The 26842-nt window shown below is 42.8% G+C and overlaps 1 protein-coding gene and 2 long non-coding RNA genes across 3 annotated transcripts in view; all 3 read left to right on the top strand.

Moving 5' to 3' along the window:
* Positions 1-1006, top strand: part of LOC141077395 (uncharacterized) — a 94009-nt gene extending 93003 nt beyond the window's left edge. Inside the window, exon 3 of the long non-coding RNA XR_012227552.1 lies at positions 796-1006. This is a non-coding gene — a long non-coding RNA (uncharacterized lncRNA). The remainder of the gene's footprint in view (positions 1-795) is intronic.
* Positions 1007-1348: 342 nt separating this feature from the next.
* On the top strand, positions 1349-8355 carry LOC141077400 (microtubule-associated serine/threonine-protein kinase 3-like). Its single transcript, XM_073564304.1, has 15 exons — positions 1349-1442; positions 1874-1941; positions 2298-2383; positions 3369-3577; positions 4354-4492; positions 4585-4717; positions 4865-5030; positions 5190-5291; positions 5529-5648; positions 5797-5894; positions 6002-6093; positions 6446-6534; positions 7833-7910; positions 8010-8090; positions 8243-8355. Exons 3-15 carry the CDS (start codon positions 2322-2324, stop codon positions 8353-8355), a joined length of 1482 nt encoding a protein of 493 aa, XP_073420405.1. The 5' UTR covers positions 1349-1442; positions 1874-1941; positions 2298-2321.
* Positions 8356-8479: 124 nt separating this feature from the next.
* Positions 8480-10293, top strand: LOC141077399 (uncharacterized). Its single transcript, XR_012227555.1, has 5 exons — positions 8480-8553; positions 9001-9081; positions 9426-9518; positions 9665-9745; positions 9976-10293. It is a non-coding gene; the product is annotated as an uncharacterized lncRNA (long non-coding RNA).
* Positions 10294-26842: the final 16549 nt, after the last annotated feature.

Here is a 26842-nt window from a genome sequence, read left to right as displayed (position 1 = left end):
CACACCATCAACTGTCATGTGCGGGTAGAGATGCGGGCTCTGGTGCTGCCTAAAAAAGACAGGGACACAACCTTGGATGTAACTATACTTTCAAAGTTGTAACTGGGTTAAGATTCCATCCCCGATTCCATGATGACATCACTGATGGCATGTTAACATTCCACCACAAGACTCCATTATGACATCATAATGCACCACCACTACCTACCCAATTGCTTACTGCCCAGGTGTCATTGTTGTCAGTGATTGGCTATGAAGCTGGTGATATACTGACTGCACTTGGATTTTTTTGAAATGTCTGGAATTTCTTCAGATAAACTTGAGGTGTTGGCACACTCCAGGGGATTCTTGCCATCTATGCCCCTGCCCATGTGCTACCACTACCCGATGGCGTCCTCAGCTTCACTTACCGGCTGGTTGTGAAGCTAGTGAGAGACTGCCTGACCAAACACCAACAAGGTCGTATTAGCTCAGAATATCTTGAGCATTTACAGATGAACCTCAGGACATTAGTACAACAGGTAACAGACAATCTGGGCAAAGCATATAACAATAATAATGAATAATATTCACAGCACATGAAACAATAATGAATAATATTTATAAAATACAAGTTTCTTTACATGAAATATATAGTTTGGCCAAGAGCAATATAATTTTTAGCTTATAAGAAATATCCATATATGTATTAATTGTAGCTGTAGATTGCAGGAGTAAAATGGTGACATAAATAGCGTCCTATATTCTCTACTTTCTCTCATGATTTTCCTTTTTTGTTTATTTCCATTTTTATAGGCTGAAGAAAGATCCCAATGTGGAGATCTGGCCTTTTTTAAACAATTGGCCCAACATTTCCTGTATGTACTAGAGTTTATTGCCCGCCCACTGAAGCATTTGGTAAGAATCTGTCATCTTCTATATCTCATGTCTTTCTTGTCTGATCTTCTCCAGATTACTAGTCATATAGCAGATTGTCATATTTCTCATCATAGAAGCCCCCTGTCCGCTCCAGGCAGATACAGGATCTTTTATGGCAGCCTGTCTCTGCTCCATCCTCTGTGGTGACAGTCTGTACTGTGCTCAGTGGTGCGGACCTTTCATATCACATCGGTCTCGCTTTATCTTCACAATCTTCCTTCTTGTAAATGCTGCAGTTCTGGTAATAGATGTTATTGGAGAACTGTTGTATATACAAGTTCCTTATATATTAATGTGGATTTACTGGGCGGAGCGGCCGTGTATATTCCCCGCAATTATGTAAATCCAGGTTTAGTCCATTCTGTCTTTTGTGTACTGTAATTTAGTATTTGTGAGTTGTTATATTAATTGCACATATTATATCCATCAGGAAACACCGGCCGGTGACTCCAAAGAGGGGCAACACCGAAATATCGCTGACCCCAATACCAGTGAGCCAGGGCTAAAAAGTGATCTGATTGAAGGTAAGCTGATCATCTCGCATTCCTACAAACATTAATATTATGGAGACACCAGAGAATATATAAATTTACTCTTCATCCTCTGTATGAGGCCGGTGACGGCTCCTGAACCTCCTGTAGACTGTAATGGAGAGGGCTCATGCAATTCTGAAAACCCCTCTGGTTCTCTCTTCTGGGATCTTCTCAGCCCCAAAATGCACAGAGGACCTCACAAGGTCCCCATCCAAGTCACTGTCAGATCACGAACAATCACACATTTATGGCAGAGTATATCTATCTATGGATGTGCCATAAGTATATACAGTATGTGCAGAATATCCATATAACTAGTATTATACCATTTACTTGTCTTTCCTTCCTTATATCGATGTGTTATATATTAAGTTCTGATATCGTCTAATACATGATGTCTCATTATTTTATCATTATATTAGAGACAACTGAGCCGGCAACTGCTGACGGTGGAATATCTGAGACACCAGAGATCCCCGAATCTGCCAGTGTAAGTATCAGAGAAAACATCTGTATATCATCAGATAACGGGGTATGAATTACACATCACATGTTACACCCCAGAGTACAGTGGGTTAACTCTATTCTTAATGTAGATTGGACCTATTATTATTATTCCTGTCTCCTCTGTGTGATGTCCCTTACCATCCCCTCCAGTACAATGATACATGTGTATGGAGGATATCCCTATAATATAATAGTGTCTGGGGAGCGTCCTGCTGGTATCATGTCCTTTACATCTGCTGCAGTGTAATCAGCGGGGACATAATGTAGAGAAGTTCCTGCATCTGCAGCTTTTATCTTCCTGCAACTTATATGTCTTATTGTCATTTCTTATTCTTCTAGGCCGTGATCAGATCATTGACCCCTATGAGAAAACCAAGTATGAGCGACTATACCCAGATCAAAGAGATTGGCAGAGGATCTTTAGGGTGAGCGTTATGTATAATCTTCATTTTTCCCAAACTCCTTATGATGGTGCCTCAGTCTATATGTCCTGCCTTTTGGAAATTCCTGTATATGAGTCCACATCTAAATTTTACTGTATTCCAAGATGTGTAACATTTTTATTTTTTCATCCCATAGAGCTTTGTAAGGACTTGTTTTTGGTGTGTTGAGCTGTTGTTATCGGTACCACTTTGCACTAGATCTAATCTACATCTAGTCATCTACTCCACATCTATTTGTCATGATTCAGCTCAGTTATGATGTGATATGTATGAAAACCTCCCATAAGGGCTCATACTCACTTGCGAGAGACTCACACGATTCTCGATACTCGCACTGGGACCGGAGCGTGCGGCTACATGTATCTCTATGCAGCCGCACGCTCCAGTCCCAGTGCCGGCGGCAGTGCCGAGTTTTCATGCGAGAGACTAACACGAGAATCGTGCGAGTCTCTCGTAAGTGAGTATGAGCCCTAAGTGATCATTTATGCTGAGTAATTTTGTGTATTTCCAGACATTGGTTTCTAGTGACGGCCATACATCTAGTATTAACTATTAGTGATGAGTGAGTGTACTTGTTACTCGTGATTTCCGAGCATGCTCGGGTGTTCTCTGAGTATTTTGGCATGCTCGGAGATTTAGTTTGTGTCGCCGTAGCTACATGATTTGCGGCTCCTAGACAGCCTGAATACATGTGGGGATTTCCTAACAAACAGGCATTCCTCCTCACGAGTATTCAGACTGTCTAGCAGTCGCAAATCATGCAGCTGCGGTGACACAAACTAAATCTCCGAGCACGCCAAAATACTCAGAGAACACCCGAGCATGCTCGGAAAACTCGAATAACGAGCATACTCGCTCATCACTATTAATCACTATTAACTATTAGGACAGAAGATCATTTGACATACAGTATAGACAGACTGTTAGTAAGAATTCTGTATAAATTATGGATTTTTCTCCTCTACAGGGCCGTCTACTTAGTGCGTCATAAAGACACAAACAAGGTATTCGCCATGAAGAAACAAGCAAGGGGTATCCTGGAGGATCCAGAGTATCTTGAAATGGCCTATCTGGAAAGGGACATCGCAATATTCGCTGATTGCCCCTTTGTTGTCTCCACGCTTTGTTCCTTCCCAGGTAAACGACATCTGTGTATGGTCATGGACTTTGAAGCAGGTAAGACATATCCATTGTATCTATAATCAGCCCATTTCTGCTTAAACATATAAAGCTACCAATGTATTTATATTTCATCATTCTACATGCTCATAAGAACAGATTAGGATGGTTACATCTTTCTGACAGATAATAATTTTCATTGCTTCTTATTGCATTTTTTTCTGATGTTGGGGCAACAAAAACACTGCAATTCCATCTGAGTTTATTTTTTTTTTTTTATTTTGAATGGAGAAAAAGTGATTTTTATATTAAATTTTCTTTCCCCAAATATTTTGGTATTTTATTTTTTAGTCTCCATAAGGGACCTGAACTTGTGATTATATAATCGTAATTACTATGTACTGCAGTATGGGCATTGCAGAATATGGTGAAAATCTTGGTCCACTATGAAGCCAAGCTATACACTGACCTTCACAGAAGTACCATAGTGGCAAGGATAGTAGTCTTCCGCAGACACTCAGCAGCCATAGCAAACCACTGACATGGAATGGGAGCAATGAGTGCTTAGAGCAGCTCGCCTCCAGGTCACCTGCTGTAAATGCCGCTGTCAGAGATTGACAGTGCAATGTAAGAGTTTACCAGCAGGGGGCAGATCTCAGCTCTCTTTTTGTATAGGATTACTCTGCAGTATACAGTATACGCTCTACATCACACAGTGTATCTCTATGATTGACTCCCTGCCCCAATGTCTCAGCTTATTTCTCATTCACACTCATCATGTGTAATTTACATTGTAACAAACCCTCACCTGTCATATTTGCTTTCTGCTCTAGGAGGAGACTGTGGCAGTCTCTTAGAGTTATATGGTCGTTTACCCCTCGCCTTGGCCCGCAGGTACCTTGCAGAAACGGTTGTTGCTGTGGAATATCTGCACAGCTATGGTGTGGTTCATCGAGACCTGAAGCCTGAAAAGTAAGTGAGCGCTGCAGGATAATAAAGGGAGACAGTTATAGTTATAGTCTATGGGTTATTACTTAGGGCTGACAATATCTTTTCTTTTACAGCCTCATGATATCATCAACTGGACATATCAAAGTCACCGATTTTGGGATTTCAAAACTCGGACTCATGAGACCAACATCAGACATTTACAAGGCTCAAACTATCGACATCACCAGAGAGTTTCCTGCTGATGGGGTTAGCTATACATAAAAAACTTATTCTTTACAGATCTGATCTATTACTGCTTCTCGGATATTTTCTCACATAGAAAACTTTTCCACTGATATTATTTGTCACAGTTATTTTCATTGATCATCTTCTCATTGTTCTGTTGGTTTTCAGATGACTGGCACCTTGCATTATATAGCCCCAGAAGTCATCTTAGGGGAGGGCTACGGAAGGCCTATTGACTGGTGGTCAATAGGGATCATCATGTATGAATTTCTTACCGGCGATGTGCCATTTAAAGGAAGATACAAAAGTGATATTTTCAACAGTATCACCACGGGTAAGTAAAATATTCTGAATGCTGTGTGATGCCACAGTAATTTGGTTCAGTTGTTATGTTCATTCTTTGATTTAGTTACTTGTTGCTTTTGATGAGTTTTTTAAATGATAGTAAATGTAGAGACCTTCTTTTCTGTAATATTTACTTTTTATATAACAGATGACATCACTTTGAAATTTCAAGAGTGTGCTCTTCATCCCAAAGCTCAAAGCATCATTACTCAGCTACTCATAAAAGATCCAACACATAGACTCGGGACAGGTAATATATATAGTAGTATTAATAATGACTTATAGCTCCTCTGTGACCTGACAAATAGATCATTTCCATGAGGATAAACACTGAGGACTCTGCATTATCTTCTTGTCCATTCCCCATTCTTCATTCCATGACTTACAGTATATTTTGGATCTGCTATATCTTCAGTTTAGATTAACTTAAAATGTACAGTCTTCCTAACATTGTCTGGATCACTTTTTTCTTGTCTTCCATTTCCAGGAGGAGCAAATGAAATCAAGAGTCATCCATTCCTGAGTGAGTTAGACTTTGAGAACCTTCAAAATATGCCAACGTTAAGGCCAGATATTACGTCAGAGGAGGACACCCGCTACTTTCCCAGTAAGTAGAATGAGACATCATCTGGTTAAAGTTGCCGTTTGTCTTGTCTTTCATTTTATGTGACAATATGTTCCCATCATTATTAGTAATAACATGGTGACTGTCTGTGATTATATTAATAATCTCTGATAATACTTGTACTTTGTAGCTGGCATTGAGAGACCCAAATATATGAATTCAGATGAGGAGGTCAGTGATTGGCCAGAAAGTCTAAACTATGTATCATCTTCTCAAAGACTTTCTAAGGTAAGTATATGATCAGTAAATCCACAAAACTATAACTAAAATAGTATTATAATACTATATATACTGTATATATATATATATATTTAATTTTACTCTGTGTATTTTAGCTATATGACCCCAATACCAGGATGATGAGAGATGAAGATCATGAGCCATCTCCAGATTGCTCTCTAGAGACCAGCACAAAACACTCAGATATGTGAGTAAATTATTATAGGGTATAGTACTGACATATCTTCAGAATACCAAATACAATACGCATATGACACAATACTAAATACAGAATCCACCATCCCATGATTGATCATCACTGTTGGGTCTGGCTTGTGATAACGCTGGTGATAACAGTTGATCATTATGACCAGCCTTTCATTTCCATTTCATTAAAGCCCTTTATTACTAGTTATTATTCATTCATGCTGACAGAAGGCAGTCCTGTGCAAGGTATACCCTTCATTTTGGCCAAGTGTCCTAATTGCCCATAAAAACGGAGTCTTTTTAATTTTCATTGCTTTCACTTGTAATTTATTTATTTTTCTTCTACTAAACAGGCAGAAAGAATCTTCTCCAACTGGAAATGATGGTGATAATCAGTGCTTCACTACTGAAAACAACAAGTCACCCTCTCCCATATTGCCAGGTATGTGCAGGTCTATAGGACATCTTGTTGTCGCCACTGATCATAAGGTGTAATGTAAATGTCACATGAGGACTCAGAAAATCACTGCTTTTTTGTGCCTTTAAAATAAACAACAATCCAACACGTTAACGTATAAAATTCTCACTCTTATGTGCTGCGCATTAAAAGGTATAAGGGGCCATACAGTCTGGTGCCTGATACTGATCACGAATACTCTGCCCATGGCTCAATCAGGCCCCAAACTAACCTTATATATACCCTTAATGTGCCACAGATGTTTAAACCCCTTAACCCCCGAACCTTTGTTTAGATTTTGCGTTTTGGCGCTTTTGTTTTTCTTTCTACTTCTTTCCAGAGCCATAAGTTTTTTATTTTTAGGTCAATATGGCCATGTGAGGGCTTATTTTTTGTGGAACGAGTTGTACTTTTGAACAATACCTTTGTTTTTACCATGTCGTGTAACAGAAAACAGGAAAAAAATTCCAAGTACAGTAAAATTGCAAAATAAATGCAATCACATACTTAATTTTTGATTGACTTTTTTGCTAGGTTCACTAAATGCTAAAACTGACCTGTGACTTGGATTCTACAAGTCATTACGAGTTCATAGACACCAAACAGGTTCTTTTTATCTAAGTGGTGAAAAAATATTCCAAACTTTGCAAATAAAAAAATAAATTGCGCCCTTTTCTGAGACCCGTAGCGTCTCCACTTTTTGGGATCTCTGGTTGGGCGAGAATTTAGTTTTTGCACGCTGAGCTGACGTTTTTAATGATAACACTTTTAGGCAGATACATTCTTTTGATCGCCTGTTATTTCATGTTAATGCAATATCGCGGCGACCAAAAAAACTTAATTATGGCGTTTCGATTTGTTTTCTCGCTCAGCCGTTTAGCGATAGGGTTAATCTTTTTGTTTATTGATAGATTGGGCGATTCTGAACACAGCAATACCAAATATGTGTAGGTTTGAATTTTTTTATTGTTTAATTTTGAATGGGGCGAAAGAGGGGTGATTTAAACTTTTGTTTTTTTACATTTTTTAATATTTTTAAAAACATTTTTTTTATTTTTGCATTGCTCCATAGGAGGCTAGAAACTGCCATAAATCGATCGCCTCTGCTACATAGAGGAGATGCATAGATCCCCTCTATGTAGCAGAATTATAGGTGTGCTATGAACCCGACCACAGGGTTGTGCTGATAGCAATCCGGCATCAGCAACCATAAAGATATGACTCTAATCTTATAGGAGGTTATCATTGACTTGTTTTTCTTAATATTTTGTATGATTTTCCAGTTGATACGAAAAATACATCTGCACTAAAACTGGAAGAGCAAAGACCAGAAATAGTAGTAAAGACAGAACCTAGCAGAGGTAAGTGTGACAATAAGGTCTATGTGGTCTGATTTCAGCGACTGAGAATAATTCACAAGGAGGATATATTATATGTTACTTTTTTACATGAATTTCCAGTTGAGACAATAAATACATCTGCATTAAAACTGGGAGAAGATCAAGACCCAAAAATAGTCCCAGAGACAGAACCGAGCAGAGGTAAGTGTGACAATAAGGTCTTTGTTGTCTGATGTCGGCGACAGAATAATTCACGAGCAGGATATATTATATGTCAATGGTGAGATTTTCACATCTATGACTGACAATGATCACTGACTTGTTTTTCTTACTTTTTTTGTATGAATTTCAAGATGAGACAAAAAATACCTCTGCATTAAAACTGGGAGAAGATCAAGACCCAGAAATAGTCGCAGAGACAGAGCCTAGCAGAGGTAAGTGTGACAATAAGGTCTATGTTGTCTAATGTCGGAGACTGAGAATAATTGAGGAGGAGGATATATTATATGTCAATGTGGGATTTTCACATCTATGACTGACAATGATCATTGACTTGTTTTTCTTACTTTTTTGTATAATTTTCCAGTTGAGGCAAAAAATACATCTGCATTAAAACTGGGAGAACAAGACCCAGAAATAGTTGCAGAGACAGAGCCTAGCAGAGGTAAGTGTGACAATAAGGTCTATGTGGTCTGATGTCGGCGATTGAGAATAATTCACAAGGAGGATATATTATATGTAGTGATAAGCGAATGTGCTCTTTACTCGAGTTTTCTGAACATGCTTGGGTGTTCTCTGAGTAGTTTTGGCGTGCTCGGAAATCAAGCTTTAGTCCCCACAGCTGCATGATTTGAGACTGCTAGACAGCCTGAATTCATGTGAGGATTTCCGAAATAACGGGCAATCCCCACATGTATTCAGGCTGTCTAAAAGCTGCAAATCATGCAGCTGCGGGGACTAAAACTTAATTCATGAGCACCCTCAAAATGCTCGGAAAACTCGAGTAATGAACACACTCGCTCATCACTATATGTCAATGGTGGGATTTTCACATCTATGACTGACAATAATCATTGACTTGTTTTTCTTACTTTTTTATATGAATTTCCAGTTGAGGCCAAAAATACATCTGCATTAAAACTGGGAGAAGAACAAGACCCAGAAATAGTTGCAGAGACAGAGCCTAGCAGAGGTAAGTGTGACTATAAGGTCTATGTTGTCTGATGTCGGCAACTGAGAATAATTCATGAGGAGGATATATTATATGTAGTGATAAGTGAGTGTGCTCTTTACTCGAGTTTTCCGAACATGCTCGGGTGTTCTCTGAGTAGTTTGGGTGTGCTCGGAAATCAAGTTTTAGTCCCCGCAGCTGCATGATTTGAGACTGCTAGAGAACCTGAATACATGTGGAGAACACCCAAGCATGCTCGGAAAACTCCAGTAACGAGCACACTCGCTCATCGCTATATGTCAATGGTGGGATTTTCACATTTATGACTAACAATGATCATTGACTTTTTTTTCTTACTTTTTTAGATGAATTTCCAGTTGAGACAATAAATACATCTGCACTAAGACTGGGAGAAGATCAAGACCCAGAAATAGTCCCAGAGACAGAACCTAGCAGAGGTAAGTGTGACAATAAGGTCTGATGTCGGCGATTGAGAATTAGTCACGAGGAGGAGATGTTAACTCCCAGTGGGTACGATTGTCACATGTATGATGACTGACAATGATCATTGACTTGTTTTTTCACTTTTTATATGAATTTCTAGTTGAGAAGAAAAATAACTCTGCAATAAAACTGGTAGAAGAGCAAAATGCCAAAATAGTAGAAGAGCGAGAACCTAGAAGACGTAAGTGTGATAATAAGGCCTATGTTAATTGATGTTGGCCAGTGAGAATATTTCATGTGGAGAAGATGTTATCTGTCAGTGGTGGGATTGTCACATGTATGATGAGTGACAATGATCCTGTTCCTCTGCACGGATAAGATTTCTCTACTGTCCTGCCACAATGACACCAAAGCAGTATCCTCTAATATGGAGTACCATTACTTACATTAGTTTTATATCTCTTCTCCTAGGGTCCATCTTCCGCCGGATTATATCATCCTGTCGGCGTGGATTATCCAGGGCCGCTCGCAGCATCAGTAGATGCATTTGCCCAATCTATGATTAGGGCACCATATACATCTAGTACAGCAAGTCCATCATCAAAGCTGTACTTGGGCAGCACGGTGGCTCAGTGGTTATCACTGTTGCTTTGCAGCACTGGGATCCTGGATTTAAATGTCACTAAGGAAAACATCTGCAAGGAGTTTATATGTTCTCCCCGTGTTTGCGTGGGTTTCCTCCGGGTACTCCGGTTTCCTCCCACACTCCAAAGACATACTGATAGGGAATTCCTAATTTAAAAAAATTAAATAAAAATTCTGAATTAATTAATATTCGTTTGTAATAGAATATTTCTGAAATATATGGCATACCAATACTGTACATCGTACATATTTGAAGAATCCTCATGAAGTTTTGCTTTTTTCACTAAACGTGTATGTACTGTAGTGTGGTGGGGTAATATACTTCCCAACTGCCATCTTCTCTGAGATCAAGCTCTGTCCGGCTCCACTTTTATGTGATGTCATAGATACATAGCTACATACATAGGTTGAAAAAAGACTTGGGTCCATCAAGTTTAACCTTTCTCCACCAATTGTCCATTTTGTCACTAAATTAAATATAACCCACAATGTTATGTGTATTGAGGAAATCATCCAGCCCTTTTTAAAAGCTGTTGTAGTGTCTGCTATTACTATTTCTTGTGGTCGGCATTCCACAGTGTGACTGCTCTAACTGTAAATAACCCTTTCCTATTTAGCTGTCGGAATCGTCTTTCATTGCTCTCCAGACTCTTCGGCTCACTCTATGCTCTCGGTGAGAGCGAGAAGTCTCTTCTATAATGCTAGCCTATGGGGCCTTGTTCTGACGCTCCATAGGCTTACTTTGATAAAGGCAACCTGTCACCTCGCTTTTCAGCTATAAGCTGCGGCCACTGCCTTTCAGGGCTTATCGACAGCATTCTAGAATGCTGTAGAAAGGCAGTGGCCGCAGCTTATAGCTGAAAAACGAGGTGACAGGTTTCCCTTTACTAGTCGACTACATACTTGCCGATGTGGGAGATGTTGTGACCTGGTCATCATCTAGCCGTGACAATTATTCCCTTATAAAAGGTTCTAGAGACATTCATTAACTAGTAGGACTTGGGCATCCTAAGACAGTCCTGCTTAGACTGCAGAGACCCGTATGACGTAAACGGTGCCTCCCCGCCTCCCACCAATCCCATAATAACGAAACAACAAAAAGGCCTGGATGGGTTGAACAGGTCGGTCACAGTTTACTGAATTCTAAACCGAGAGAGGCAAATACAAATTCTCAACGGACTCAGAGCCGAAAGCCCCCCGTAACTGACGGTGGGCAAGGAAGCTGATGAGAGGTTACGAACCTTTGCCCCCCATACTACCGCTGTGACATTGAATACAACAAAATCATGCAAGTAATGAAAACATTGTCCAAAATTTTTATTTTTTTTTTAAATAAACATTATATACAATAGCCGCACAGCACAATTGCGAATTTATAAGGGAGGGAGGGTGGTGACAAAACTTTGACTGGTCAGCCAGGGGAGGAAGAGGAATTCTCCGGCCCAGCACAAGAATTTAACCCCTGAGGGTGTGGCCGGACGCCCCTTCCCCTTTTTCCCATTGGTCAGTGGGCGTCCTAATATATGGCATCACCTGAGAAGTAGTGGGAGGGGGGAAGCACTGCCCAAAGTTCCTTTATAGCTTAACCTATCTATGGGGACTCTGCAGTCAGACACACATTCCCTATACGGTGCCGTGCCTCTCAGACTGTTCACATTGGACTATGATCAGTGGCCCTGTCGGTATTTGTGTCTGAAGCCCCATAGAATGGGATTCAGATGTTCGCACCAACAGGAACATTGAATATAATGATGCAGGCAGAGTCAGTGTTCTATATTAGCATTATTATATGCCTATTTGAGGCAGGCACCAAGACGCCATCTTGGTGTCTGCCTCAAAAAGGCATACGAGGACAAAAATTATGACCTATAGAGCACACACTGACTCCATCTACTTCATTATAATCAACAAGATGGTGGCCCGATTCTAACACATCTGGTATTCTAGAATATGCATGTAGTTTATTTAAAGGGAATAAGTCACCCCATTTTTGCCCCATAAGCAGGGGCCACCGCAATCAGGGGCTTATCTACAGCATTCTGTAATGCTGTAGATAAGCCCCCGATGAAACCTGAAAAATAAGAAAAACACGTTAGATTATACTCACCGGAGGCGGGGGCGGTGGTTCGTCGCTGTCCGGCGCCTCCCATCTTCATACAATTATGTCCTCCTCCTTGCTTCCCCTTGGCTCCTGTGCACATGTACTTTATCTGCTCTGTTGAGGGCAGAGTAAAGTACTGCAGTGCGCAGGCGCCGGGAAAGATCAGAGAGGTCAGGCGCCTGCGCACTGCAGTACTCTGCTCTGCCCTCAACAGGGCCAATAAAGTACGCGTGCGCAGGAACTGAGGGAGAAGCAAGGAGGAGGGCGTCATCATATGAAGATGGGAGGTGTCGGATGGGACAGCAACACCCATCAGACCGGACCGAACGCCGGGGTGAGTATAAGCTAACTCTTTTTTCTTATCTTTCAGGTTTCATCGGGGGCTTATCCACAGCATTACAGAATGCTGTAAATAAGCCCCTGATGGCAGTGGCTGCAGCTGATAGGCCAAAAATGGGGTGACAGATCCCCTTTAAATTCCACGCCAATATCGCTGATTGCGGCAAATCCGTGTGGCAGGAGATGACCCGAGGCAACCGTCGCGAGATAAGAGGCTAACGCCGCAGATCTCCCGATGGTAGCAGTGGCGTGCGCCGTTCGAACTCCGCACCAATTTGCGGCCGGACTCTGCCTGTCGCTGATTGGTCGCGGCCGGCCGGGCGCGACCAATCAGCGATGCGGGATTTCCATTGCAAACAGACAGACAGATAGAATTATTATATAGTAGATGGCTCCATTAACACAAACATCGGAAAACGTTTTTCTAGGGCTTCAGCTGCAAGCCCCCAACCGTAGACAATGACACAATGTGAACTTTGATTAAGTAATTAAGTTATAGCCATCAAAAAGAAAGAAAAAAAATGGATTCAGCTCACTGCTTGTATTCCAAATGGAGATGCTAAAAAATAACTTTTAAATAGTCTGTGGTCTGGCGCATGGGTCGAGATACATACCAGGCTGGCTCCATAGTCAAATAGCTTCAAAAAGTAGTAGTAGTAGTAGTATATGTAATTACTGCTATCTCCTGCCAAATTCCTTAGTGAGGAGTGCCGAATATTTATTCAGGTTATTTGTCAACCCAGAACGCTTAAGACAATGCATAGGTTAAAAAAACACACTATGCCTATAATAGTTATGACATGTTCTTGTATGGACCTTGAGAATATATCCATGTCAGAAGGAGCAGACATCAGAAGGAAGGGTCGGAGGTTGAACATAGAACTTTGCTTTACCTTATTCACTTAACGGAGTACAAAACATGAACCGATTGGCTTTATTAAAAAAATAAAGTTTTTTCCTGATCCCGAGGGACAATCAGAGTGGACCTACAGGCATTTAGGCTTCACGGCGGTCAGAGCCAGAACAAAAAACAATTAGTTCCAGTCAGAGCATAACAGTTCATTTTAATGGCTACATTTAATCAGCAACATTCCCTTTATAATCTACAGTAGATGATAAATGGATCTGGCAGATTTAAAGGGAACTAGCTGAAGAGCCCGGCACTGCCCGGGCATAGTAACTAACTGTGGTTAGTTAAAACAAATAATTATCCTCCATCCCATAGGCCCGTGCCCATATACCCATCATACATATCCTCCATCCCATAGTCGAGTGCCCATATACCCATCACACATCCTCCATCCCATAGTCCCATGCCCATATACCCATCATACATATTCTCCATCCCATAGTCCCATGCCCATATACCCATCATACATATTCGCCATCCCATAGTCGAGTGCCCATATACCCATCACACTTCCTTCATCTCATAGTCCAATGCCCATATACCCATCATACATATCCTCCATCCCATAGTCCTGTGCCCATATACCCATCATACATATCCTCCATCCCATAGGCCCGTGCCCATATACCCATCACACATCCTCCATGCCATAGGCCCGTGCCCATATACCCACCATACATATCCTCCATCCTATAGTCCCATGCCCATATACCCATCACACATCCTTCATCTCATAGTCCAGTGCCCATATACCCATCACACATCCTCCATCCCATAGTCCCATGCCCATACACCCATCACACATCCTCCATCCCATAGTCCCATGCCCATATACCCATCATACATATTCGCCATCCCATAGTCGAGTGCCCATATACCCATCACACATCCTTCATCTCATAGTCCCATGCCCATATACCCATCATACACATCGTCCATCCCATAGTCCCATGCCCATATACCCATCATACATATTCGCCATCCCATAGTCGAGTGCCCATATACCCATCATACTTATTCGCCATCCCATAGTCTTGTGCCCCTATACCCGTCGTACATATCCTCCATCCCATAGTCCAGTGCCCATATACCCATCACACATCCTCCATCCCATAGTCCCGTGCCCATATACCCGTCATACATATCGTCCATCCCATAGTCCCGTGCCCATATACCCGTCACACATCCTCCATCCCATAGTCCCGTGCCCATATACCCATCATACATATCCTCAATCCCATAGTCCCGTGCCCATATACCTATCATACATATCCTCCATTCCATAGGCCCATGCCCATATACCCGTCATACATATCGTCCATCCCATAGTCCCGTGCCCATATACCCGTCACACATCCTCCATCCCATATTCCCGTGCCCATATACCCATCACACATCCTCAATCTCATAGTCCCGTGCCCATATACCCGTCATACATATCCTCCATCCCATAGTCCCGTGCCCATATACCCGTCATACATATCCACCATCCCATAGGCCCGTGCCCATATACCCGTCATACATATCCTCCATCCCATAGTCCAGTGCCCATATACCCATCACACATCCTCCATCCCATAGTCAACCATTATGACATCATAATGAGCAGCGGCAGGGTTTGCAACCTATGATGACATCAGCGTCACCATGGCAACTATTGTGACATCATAATGAGGGGCAGGGCTTGATACGCACACACTGTTTCCCCAGTATGCAAATAGGGGCATTATGACATCATAATGAGGGGCGGGGCTTGACGCGCACACACTTTTTCCCTCAGTATGTAGATAGGGGCAAAATTGTTTGGTGAATTGAAATGCACGGGGTTAAAATTTCACCTCACAACATAGCTTAGGACGCTCTCGGGGTCCAGATGTGTGACTGTGCCAAATTTTGTGGCTGTAGCTGCGACGGTGCGGATGCCTATCCCGGACATACACACATACATACATACATACACACACACATACATACACACATACATACATACATACTGTACATACATACACACTTTGAGCTTTATATATTAGATGTGCCCATTTTTTCTCAACAATTGGAAAAAAAAATGCAAAAACGTATATTTTTTAATGGTATAAAATAGCAATTTTTGTTCATATTTTCAACTTGAAAAACTGGAGGGAGTGGGGGGCAACTGCTGATATTTGCCATAAAAATTGAATGTAATGTGAAATAGTGCAACTGCAGTACACATTGGTGGGATCTGCTCCATGTGTGAGACGTCACTCCTCGCCTTCTAGAAGTTTGCCAAAGGATAAGGCAGGATGAAGCATAGGAGCCATTTTGTTAGTGGTGGCAAAGTGATATTGACAAGTGGACAGTGACACAGAGGTCGGTCGTTAGCACCGATTCTGTTAGTTGAAGCTGCGCTGCTCACCGTTTCAGTGACCGCATGAGATACATGGCTCAGCAGACCGTCACACATGATGGGACTAGATACATGGCTGTGCTCAGTGTAAAGCCTCACTCAGATGTATAATGTAGGGACAACTGAATGAGACTTTACACTGACTGAGCAGAGATGAGTCAGTGTTCAGAGCACAGCAACGTGATGATGAGCTCTGAATACTGAAGTGAATACAGGTCGGCAGCCTGACATTGTACGACTAATCCCAGGCCACCGAGCTGCTCAATAGCCTGATATTAGTACAGCGTCAGGCTCCTGATCTGTGCTCACCACATCTCACAACCACTGCGCAGACCTCCTGTCACCGACAGCTACGTGAGCTGTTGATATGGGGGTGTAAATTGTAGCCAAGAGCACAGTTCTGGACTACAATAAAATGGCACCTGACTCCCCCGCAGTGTTGAACTGGACACCCCATGGGGAATACACAGTCCACAGCTGAGGCAGACACAATATAGGAGATTGTGGTCTGTGCGTCTCTGGTCTCCTATGGCTGCAGTATTTGCGGTGTGCAAGTGTCATACCCAAACAGTTTTGTTGCTACATTGCTACAAACAAAAGAGAAGATTCAAATGATCCACAACTTTAATAAAAAAAATTGATACACATATAAAGCATTCACGGAAAGCCTACAAGTGAAGATCATTAACTGGAAAAATACAGTGTTTGTGTATCCAAAGTCCAGCATAGTGCAATTATTCGCATGTACTTTTATATCTTGGCCAATTTTGGTTTCAAAGACCTGCTGCAAGTATTGGCAACTGAAATAATAGTGGTTAGATTTGGCTTGGTGAAAAAAAAAAATTATATACAATTTTTTTTTTTTAATAATGAAATAGAAGGCACGAGTCATTAAGACTGTGCTGTGCAGGCCAGTTTAAGAAGAGGATTGCTGGAGTACAATGCACCCAATTCAGGTGCCGTCAATGTACCCCAGTCAGACTCTTTATGCAGGTGGGTGCAGCCATGCCCTGTCCATATTGGCATAGCTGGCTTGTAAAGTAAACTCCAAATGTTGCAATATTTTTGCGCAACTTCACCAGAATTCTGCTGAAATCAGTTTAATAAATCAGGACCCAAAAGACTTCAAAATAGTGAATAATGAAGTTATTAAAATCTAATAAAGGCTCATTTTAATAGCTTACACATGTAGCAGAATATGAGCACTGAACTGTTACTTGCCAATTACAGGTGGGCTACATAGAGGTAAAGGGACCCCATCCCATTAGAAGGGAGGTACAGTTTACCATTACCTTTTTTGAGACAGTAACAATAACAGCCCCAATACATGTTAGTTGAAAGCCGGTCAAAGCCACAGATTTTGGGAGGATCGCTCGGCCATCTGCTGTGTAGGGGCACCTCCCGCCTCTTCCCCGATAGGAGAGAGAAGGACCGGGCAGGTGGAGTGGCAATGCCTGATACTTTTGTTCTCAGGGGAGATTGTTGTGAGTTCATTCTCTCCTTCACCTTTGATGTCTGATGAACTCCCTCTGCTGGTGAAGAGAGGTAGTGAAATTGATTGGGATGGGAAGAACCTGTCATCTGAACAGGCGGAGTGTGATTGGACATCTGGAATTTCTGAGTGGATATAAGGCAGCCGACGCCCTGCAGGGCTGCTGGTGATCCTTTCTGCTCTGAGCTCTTGCATCCAGTTTTGTTCTTGTCTACTAAAAGCTAAGTTTTTGCCCTGCTAATATTCCATGAGATTTTGTCTGGTTTCCTTAGTGTTTGTATTCAGCCAGTCCTGGTTGGGACTGGCTGAATTCCATTTTTGTCTCTGATCAGTTGATCTCTTTGCTCTGTTTTCAGAATATACCTGAGTGCTGATATAGTGATTTTTGTCTAGTGACTTCAGGGCCTTTTTCCCTATCAGATGGTTGGGACATTTTTGGAAGGGTTTTTTGCGGATTGCAGCCAGCATCTTTTCTGTCCTGTCCTATCTAATTAGTTGGGCCCCATCGTTTGCTCAGTCTGCATTTCTGTCTGTGTTTGTGTTTTCATCTGTTTTTCACCGACAATACATGTTGGGGGCTGTCTATTGCTTTGGGGTCTGCTCTGGGGCAGTTTAGATTTCCCCTTTCCTACTTTAGGCTTATGTAGTTCTCCGGCTGTGACGAGGGGTCTAGGGCACCATAGGAACCCCCCACGGCTACTGTTAGTTGTGGTGTATAGGATCAGGGGTCTGCAATCCGATAGCTACCAACCTCTCCGGTTTTCTGGACTTAGCTTGTATTTTTGTTTTCTCCTCCTTCGGTGACTCATTCATAACAGGAGATAATCTCAAAATCCCCAGCACTCACAAGTATGTGGAGTCGGGAGTGATAGCCTTTGGCCGAACATTCAGCACACGGCTACCCAATGTGTATAGTCAGCTTTTTCCATCTCGTGTAGCATTACAACTGGAGAATATGAAACCATCCTCAAATCCGAATTTGCCATATTCATGGCTTTTTTGTACTCTATTCGTGCAGAATTTATGTTTGACGATCAGTCCCGAACATATTCGCTCAACTCTAAACCCACTGACGTTTGGTGAATACTGCAAATACAATATTCGCCGGCGATCGTAATCCGAACCAAATTTTGCAAAATTGGCTCAACTCTTGTCACAACCCCTATCTCCTGTGGCATTGCTTACTCCCAACACTACATTGATAGCTATACGATAGGGATTCATTTTTATAATAGACATTACCAGAATTTTAATGCCAGGTAACACAAGAATACAAACCATCTTGCAGCAAGAATTCAAACCAAAATTTATTTGCATAAAGTAAAATATGAAAAAGGCAACTTCACAAAAAAACAAAAAAAAAAAAAACAAAGAAACCTTCACAATGTTGATAATAAATGGAGTATTCAGAAATACAAAAAATAAATGCATACCTATTTTTCCCATTAAAGAAATTATTTCTGATTTGAATCCCCAGAAACCCTCTTGGCAGTGAACCTGTCAGACACCTGATGTGGGAGTTTTCAAATTAGGCCAGGATCACAAATTGCTATGCAGCCGCACGCTCCGCTCCCAAGTGCAGGCGGCAATGCCTGGTATTAACATGCGAGATTCGTCCGAGTTTCTCGCATGTGTGATCCCGGACTTAAACCAATTGTCAGTGGTAAGAACATTTTATTTGCTGCCGATGTGCAAAACAGCAATTGGTGTGAAGAAACCGAGACACTGTTCATAGGACGGCACTTTTTATTGCAGCTTATCCCATTTTACATCAATGAAGTTACAATACTGAGCTAATCCCATGGACACGAGTATCTAATTATCCATTTATTAGATTTGCTGGCGTTTATATTATACTAGCTGAAGAGCCCGGTGTTGCCTGGGCATAGTAACCAACTGTGGTTAGTTATAACAAATTATAATGATTATATTGCACATAAAAACCGTGCATCTAATCCTATCCTGAGTGATACTGACTGCTGAGCCGTGTATCTGGGTCGCCCTCCCAGGGCTGTGGGGTAATCGGTACCGGGCCGGTCACTCAAGGGGAAAGGTGTCACAGCAGCGGTGACCCGGTCCGTGGCCCTGGGCACCCAAGTAAAAGGGAGATTGAATGGTGGATTGTAGTTGATTAAATGAATAGTTCGTGACGCCACCTGTGGTGTTTGGCAAGGAGGTGTTAAGCCGACGCTGCATGCAGATCCTCTGGGACTGATGGTATGATGCAGCAAAGATGTAAAAGCTCCCCACAGGTGAAGCTGTAGTCCCAGGGCAGTGTAGATGTGGAGGCCAAGGGGAGATGTAGGTCAGGCGGTGTTGGGCACCAAGATGTAGCAGTGCCGGGTGTGTTGGCGCAGGAATAAGTGGAGGACACCAGGGCATGTAGTTCCAAAGCTTTACTCACAGTCTGTTGTGCAAACAGGTGCCTGCCTCTGTGCTGTGTCCTCCAGGTCAGGGACTCAGTCAACCTCCAGGCCAGGTGGAATACTCCTTTCCAACACTCCGCCAACATGTGCCTTTCTGAACGTCTCCTCTTATAGCGCCTATAAATGAAGTACTCCCAGTACTGAGTTACACTGGAGTTTCTCCTGTCCGATGTTCTTATGAACTTTCCTTGTACGGCAGACAGCTGTAGCCTGCTTCGGGGACTTCTTGCTTCCTAGTCCCAGCTCACTATCAATGTTGCTGTTGTGCCACCAAGTCTGATGTGGGAATAAAGTATTGCTAACTTCTTTTCCTCCGGTGTCTGCTGCAGGATCATTAGTATCCATACAACCTCGGGGACCGGGCCCCGGCCTTGCACTTAGAACTCCTAGGCAGTGTTCTTCTCTAACCCACGTCCTCTGTTCTGTCTCTTACTCCTCACATTCTGTACTAATCCTTTCTTTCTATGGAACAATCAGGTTTTCCTTCTATGTCTATTTCTTGTGCCAGCAGACCCAGGTCACTGTGGCCTGCTGCAGCACTTCCTTCATCCATCCATCTCCCGGGGATCTTCTCTGTCTCACTCTCTGTCCTTCTGCATCCTCACTCACTCTCAGTGACTGACTGAATGACTGAATGCCTATGACTGAATGACTGACTACTAACTAACTGCTGAATCCTAAACTCTTCTCGCTCTTTTAATGTAAACTCAACTCCACCCACCTCCCAGCACGTTTCGTGTTCCAAGCAGGGAGCCACCAATGGGTGCTTTGCTATACTCCAAGCAGGGAGCCGCTGAAGGTGCTTTGCTACACTACTTTGTGGTGTGGGGTGCAGGTGTTGGAGTGTGGTTAGGAGCTTCCCACCTTACCTGGATGGTGGGGCACCACACCTCAGGAGGAGGTGCAGTACCTCTGTGGCAACCGAGCCTCAGGGGCGCCACATATCTAATCCTATTCTGTGTGATACTGTCTGCTGAGCCGTGTATCTAATACTATTCTGTGTGATACTGTGTGCTGAGCTGCGTATCTAATCCTATCCTGTGTGATTCTGTCTGCTGAGCCGTGTATCTATTCCTATCCTGTGTGATACTGACTGCTGAGCTGTGTATCTAATCCTATCCTGTGTGATACTGACTGCTGAGCTGTGTATCTAATCCTATCCTGTGTGATACTGCCTGTTGAGCCATGTGTCTAATCCTCTCCTGTGTGATACTGACTGCTGAGCTGTGTATCTAATCCTATCCTTTGTGATACTGACTGCTGAGTCGTGTATCTAATCCTATTCTGTGTGATACTGTCTACTGAGCTGTGTATCTAATACTATTCTGTGTGATACTGTGTGCTGAGCTGCGTATCTAATCCTATCCTGTGTGATACTGCCTGCTGAGCCATGTATCTATTCCTAGCCTGTGTGATACTGACTGCTGAGCTGTGTATCTAATCCTATCCTGTGTGATACTGACTGCTGAGCTGTGTATCTAATCCTATCCTGTGTAATACTGCTTGCTGAGCCGTGTATCTAATCCTATACTGTGTGATACTAATTGCTGAGCTGTGTATCTAATCCTATCCTGTGTGATAGTGACTGTGGAGCCGTGTGTCTAATTCTCTCCTGTGTGATACTGACTGCTGAGCCGTGTATCTAATCCTATGCTGTGTGATACTGACTGCTGAGCCATGTGTCCAATCCTCTCCTGTGTGATACTGACTGCTGAGCTGTGTATCTAATCCTATCCTGTGTGATACTGACTGCTGAGCTGTGTATCTAATCCTATCCTGTGTGATACTGGGCTCCCCCTGCAGTCTGTGTCAGAGGGTGGTCTGTGTTGGCACGGTAATAAATTGTGTTATTTCCAGCTTTACAGACGGACGATAACACCATAGAAATGATAAGAATAATAGGCCTCAGTTACCACAACTGCCTACAAAGAAAACTGTTGCTGATAGCAACCAATCACAGCTCATTTTTCATCTTTTAAACAGCTTTGGGACAGCGTGGCGAGTTTTGAGTGGCCACTTTTGTGTTTGGACTTTTATGTGGCGAGGTTGGTGTATGTGTGGTGAAATGTGTGCTGAGGGTGGTATATGTGTTGAAGCACGTGGTAGTGTGTGGTGCATTTTATGTGTGTGTTCATATCCCCGTGTGTAGTGAGTATCCCATGTCAGGGCCCCACCTTAGCAACTGTACGGTATATACTGTTTGGCGCCATCGCTCTCATTCTTTAAGTCTCCCTTGTTCACATCTGGCAGCTCTCAATTTGCCTCCAACACTTTTCCTTTCACTATTTCCCCATTATGTAGATAGGGGCAAAATTGTTTGGTGAATTGGAACGCGCGGAGTTAAAATTTCGCCTCACAACATAGCCTATGACGCTCTCTGTGCCCAGGTGTGTGACTGTGCTAAATTTTATGGCTGTAGCTACGATGGTGCAGATGCCAATACATACATACACTTTTTCCCCATTTTGTAGATAGGGGTAAAATTGTTTGGTGAATTGGAACGCGCGGGGTTAAAATTGAGAAAGTTTAGCGCATAAACTTGGCCATTTTATGCACTAAACTTTCTCAATTTTTCATATTTCTAATGCAGTAATGCAATTCATTATTCATTTTTCATGTTTGCATGGTTTGGCGCTACAGTGTGCTTCCTTTTTTGCTTGAATGTGCCAAATTTTATGGCTGTAGCTGCGACGGTGCGGATGCCAATCCCGGACATACACACATACAGTACATACACTCCCACATTGAGCTTTATATATTATATAGTATGGTGTTGTGTACACAACTGTATTATGGCTCCATACAAGCAAAGCGTTGTATAATCATAGCCAAACTAGAGAGCCAGTTCTGCACCTCTAGGTCTCATATGGAGGATTTTTTCATGGCATCCATATTTTTTTTTTGGATACCATTTATAGAGCATCATATGGCGGCACAATGGCTAAGTAGGACGTTCCAACAGGGACTACTGTCTATGTCTTGAGGCTTTACTCTCACACTTGACAATATGGATCAGGCATGTGTTGTCGAATGCAGTATTTTTTCCCCCACATTTCTCTCCATATTGTAACCCTTTTGCTCAGCGTTGACCATTTTTCATGTAGTAGATTCGTTTTTGGTTAAAGCATTAACCAATTTTGCAGAAAAGCAAATGAAAAAAAAACAAAAAAAAATGCATGCTTAAACTAATTAAAAATCTTTTTTTTGTTTTTTTCTTAAATAAACGTCTATGTGGTAAAAATGGTACCAATACCGAGCTGTTGCCACATGCTGGGCCTTTTAGAAAAAAAAATAAAGAAAAAGTAAAATATATATTTACAGGTCACTTTTTCTTCTCTTTTTGCAAGTGACATGTAAATTAAATCATGAACATCTACTGCCAAATTTAAAAAAAAGAAAACGAATCTAAAATAAGCAAATGTGAATGAGCCCTTGGCATAAAAGACTGCGGACTACTAGCCAAAAAATCGGGCCAGATTCAGCTTTTTAGTGCAACTATATTGTATGCGACAGGCATTTATTTAGGGGGATGGGGGCACGTGAGGAAAGCCTTAAAAAAAAGGGTATTCCCATCGCCAAGATCCTACCCCAATATGTAGTAGGTTTAATAATAATAATAATATCAAATACCTCCAATTAGAAAGGTAGTATAGTTCTCCTGAGATGCTATGTCCCTTTCCTTAGGCATCCATGGTTACGGCCACTCATATAGTGGCACTTATCTAGTTGCTAGTGGTCGTAACCATGGAAACCTAGGCTACAGCAATGCCCTGCACATGAGGAAAGAGACATGGCAAATAAGAACTATGCTACATTTCTAATAGGGGCATTTGATAATACAGGGTGGGCCATTTATATGGATAAACATGGGTGGGCCATTTATATGGATACACCATTGTTTTTCCTGTGAAATTCTCAATAAGTTTGTCACATGACCCTCTTCCCATTTAATTTAGGTGTATCCATATAAATGGCCCACCCTGTTTATTGGGATAGAATCTTGGAAATTAGAATACCCCTTTAAGGCCTAAATACGCAATTGATTACTTTTGTTTGATCCTGACGAAATGTGATGTCAGGGAAGAGAAAAAGGCTTGAAATTTAAAGGACCCGACTTGTATCAGAGGAGTGTGTAGGTGGTAAAGGGAGAGATCACTGACGGCACAATGAGCAGTGGTCCATTTGCCATCATAAGTTTATGGCCAGCTTTAGGTCTACAGCTCCCACATGAGTGACAGGTTCACGTAGTTACACGTCTACAACAGTTTAGTAGGTTGCAGTAATGCTGCAGTTACACGGCCCCAGAGGGCCACCAGTATACAATTCCTAATTACATTTATACATTTTGTATAATTTAAAGGGAATCTATCATGTTAAAAAAGGCAAACCTATACCTACAAGGCGGATACCCTGGTACATATGTGGTGCCCCTGAGGGTTCAGTCGCCACAGAGGTACTGCACCTCCTTCTGAGGTGTGGTACCCCACTATCCAGGTAAGGTGGAGACACCTGACCACACTCCAACACCTGCACCCAGCACAGACACTTTAGAATAGCAGAGCACCCTGTAATCCAGCTGCTTTGGTTCATGAAGGGTGCTGGAGAAGTGGGTGGAGCTTAGACTGCACAAGAGAGCGGGAGAATGTTAGGAAAGGGTCAGTGAGAGAGAGAAGATCCCGAGAGAGGGATGGAGTGGAAGCAAGTGCTGCAGCAAACTGTTGTGAGTCGGAGCTGTTGGCACGTGGATCGCCCGCCAGGGCAGTGTGGTACTGGGCCGGTATCTCAGAGGGAAGTGTCACAGTAGCGGTGACCCGGTCCGTGGCCCTGGGCGTCCATGTAAAAGGGGTTAAGCGTGGCTGGTTAAAGTCTATAAGTGGATGATACGCGATGCCACCTGTGGTGCTCGGCAATGAAGGGGTTAATCCGACGCTGCAGGCAGATTCTCTGGGACAGATGGTATAAGGCAGCAAGATGTAATAGCTCCCCACAGGTAGAGCTGTAGTCCCAGGGCAGTGAGAATAGGTGTTGAGGAAGAGGGTGCAGTGTTAGGCACAGAGATGTAGCAGAACTGAGGGGGTTGCAGGAAGAAGGCAATGACACAACAGGGTGCAGTTTCCTTTACCTTTACTTTGCTTTGCAAAGTCCAGGATCCAGATTGCAGATGGAACAGGAGTTGGCTAGCCTGGAAGCAACTCAGGAATCTCTCTATGCAGATGAGTTGTGTAGTCTCTTTTCTAGCGCTTATCTGAGGTACATGCAGTACTGAGTTACACTGAAGATCCTCTTGCTTGCTCTCTTTTAGAACCCCCTCGTATGGCAGACAGCTGTATCCTCCTTCTTCTGGCTCACACGTTTCTGTTGTGCCTCCTAGTCTTATGTGTGAACAGAGCATTTACAGCTTCCTATTCCTCCGGTTTCTGCTGCAGGAACATCAGTTTCTCAAACTTCTCGGGACCGGACCCCGGAACCATGCGCCACTCTAGAAGTGAGCCTGAACTCTGCTCAATCCTCCAGCTCTTCTCCTCTCATCCACACACTACGCCCTCCTCACACGAACTAACTAAACTTCCCCTTCCTGGCCTCCAGAGAGCAGCTCTTTCCCCAGTTTTGGTTCAGAGCTCCCTCTGCTGGCCTGGAGTGGGAACTGTGCTGTGTGTTGTATTTACCTGACAGAGAGACCCTTTATTGCTTCCAAAAGCATGACATCACACTCCCTAGGAGGAAGGTAATGCCACTGTGGCGCCCATACTCCTGGGGGCGCCACAGCACGGGAAAGAGCAAGAGAAAGCCTGATTCTCCAGAAGGAAGATAGATTAGTATGGAACGTGGGGAGAAGAGAACTGAGGATAAGGGTGAGAGCAGAGCCCTTCCTTAAGTTAAAGCGCATGGTCCGGAGTCCGGTCTCCGAGGTTGTATGGATACTGATGTTCTTGCAGCAGAACCTGGAGGAAAAGAAGCTGTCACCACTTTATTCCCACCTAAGACTTGGGGGCCTTCTGTCTCCCTGTCTCCCTCTTCTGGTGTGATGTCACTTCCTTCTTCTTCTCCCTGTGTCTCATTCTCCATCTTGGCTTCATTAGAAGCACATGTGTTTTCAGCCTGTCTGAAGAAAGTCTTTTTTACCTGCTGCTGTTTGTATGCATTCATCAAGAATTCTTAAAGAAATCAAAGTCTCTTCTGGATTCTTCATAAGGCCGGGGTCACACTAACCGACGCAAAATACGGTCAGTAGTTTACATGCATAATACGGATGAATGACCCCTAAATAGTGCTCGGTATGTCATCCGTAAGCAAGGTGTGGTTGCGTATTTTGCGCATGTCTGCATCCGTATGTAATCCGTATGACATTCGTATGGCGAGATTTTCTTGCCGCCTTGCAAAATGGACATATAATGGAGCCCTATGACAGGGTTTATAACAGATATGAAATAGATATAGACACATAGAATGCATGTAAGTCAATGGGGAAGAAAAGTCGGCAGTGAGAGGAGGACAGGAAACACACCAACAGTGCCCATTTGAATGCCAAAAGCATAAATTCTTATTACTGAAGCTTGTCACCCTTTATTTACTTCATAATACTAGTTACGCACTGAAAAATGGGGGTTATTTGGCTAAAGTTGTGGGGGGGTAGGGCTGGCTCCAGGTTTTCATGTGCCCTGGGCTTAAGAGCGCCCCTTTAACACATACGACAACTCATGCTGCTCCGATACGGCAGAGAAATAGTGGTATACTACAAAGGAAAATACTTCACTTTTTACATCTCATGACGAGGCCCATCTATTTCTCCATACAGAATCATTGGTCCCATATAATGTTTGAAACAGTATATGATGAGCTCCAAATAATGCTACAGTATATGTTGGTCCCAATGGATGAAGCTCCACTGTCTTATGGGCCCAAATAATGCTCCATACATAATGGGCCCCATTTCTAATGCTCTAGTGTATAATGGGCCCTGTAAATCCAGTGTCTGATGTCCACCTTTGGAATGTTCCAGTGTATGGTGGGCCCCATCTATCATTCTCCAGAGTATAGT

This window comes from Dendrobates tinctorius, unplaced genomic scaffold (assembly GCF_039654945.1).
Source record: "Dendrobates tinctorius isolate UK_male_01 unplaced genomic scaffold, ASM3965494v1 ptg000447l, whole genome shotgun sequence".
Taxonomy (NCBI): Eukaryota; Metazoa; Chordata; class Amphibia; order Anura; family Dendrobatidae; genus Dendrobates; species Dendrobates tinctorius.
This window is presented reverse-complemented; position numbering and strand designations above follow the sequence as displayed.

What these genes read in the sequence shown, in the direction of transcription:
- LOC141077400 (XM_073564304.1), top strand. Translation starts at nt 2,322, where the DNA reads ATGAGAAAACCAAGTATGAGCGACTATACCCAGATCAAAGAGATTGGC. An exon ending in TTTCAACAGTATCACCACGG is followed by an intron (nt 5,031 to 5,189) that starts GTAAGTAAAATA and finishes TTTATATAACAG; the next exon opens with ATGACATCACTTTGAAATTT. An exon ending in AGCACAAAACACTCAGATAT is followed by an intron (nt 6,094 to 6,445) that starts GTGAGTAAATTA and finishes TCTACTAAACAG; the next exon opens with GCAGAAAGAATCTTCTCCAA.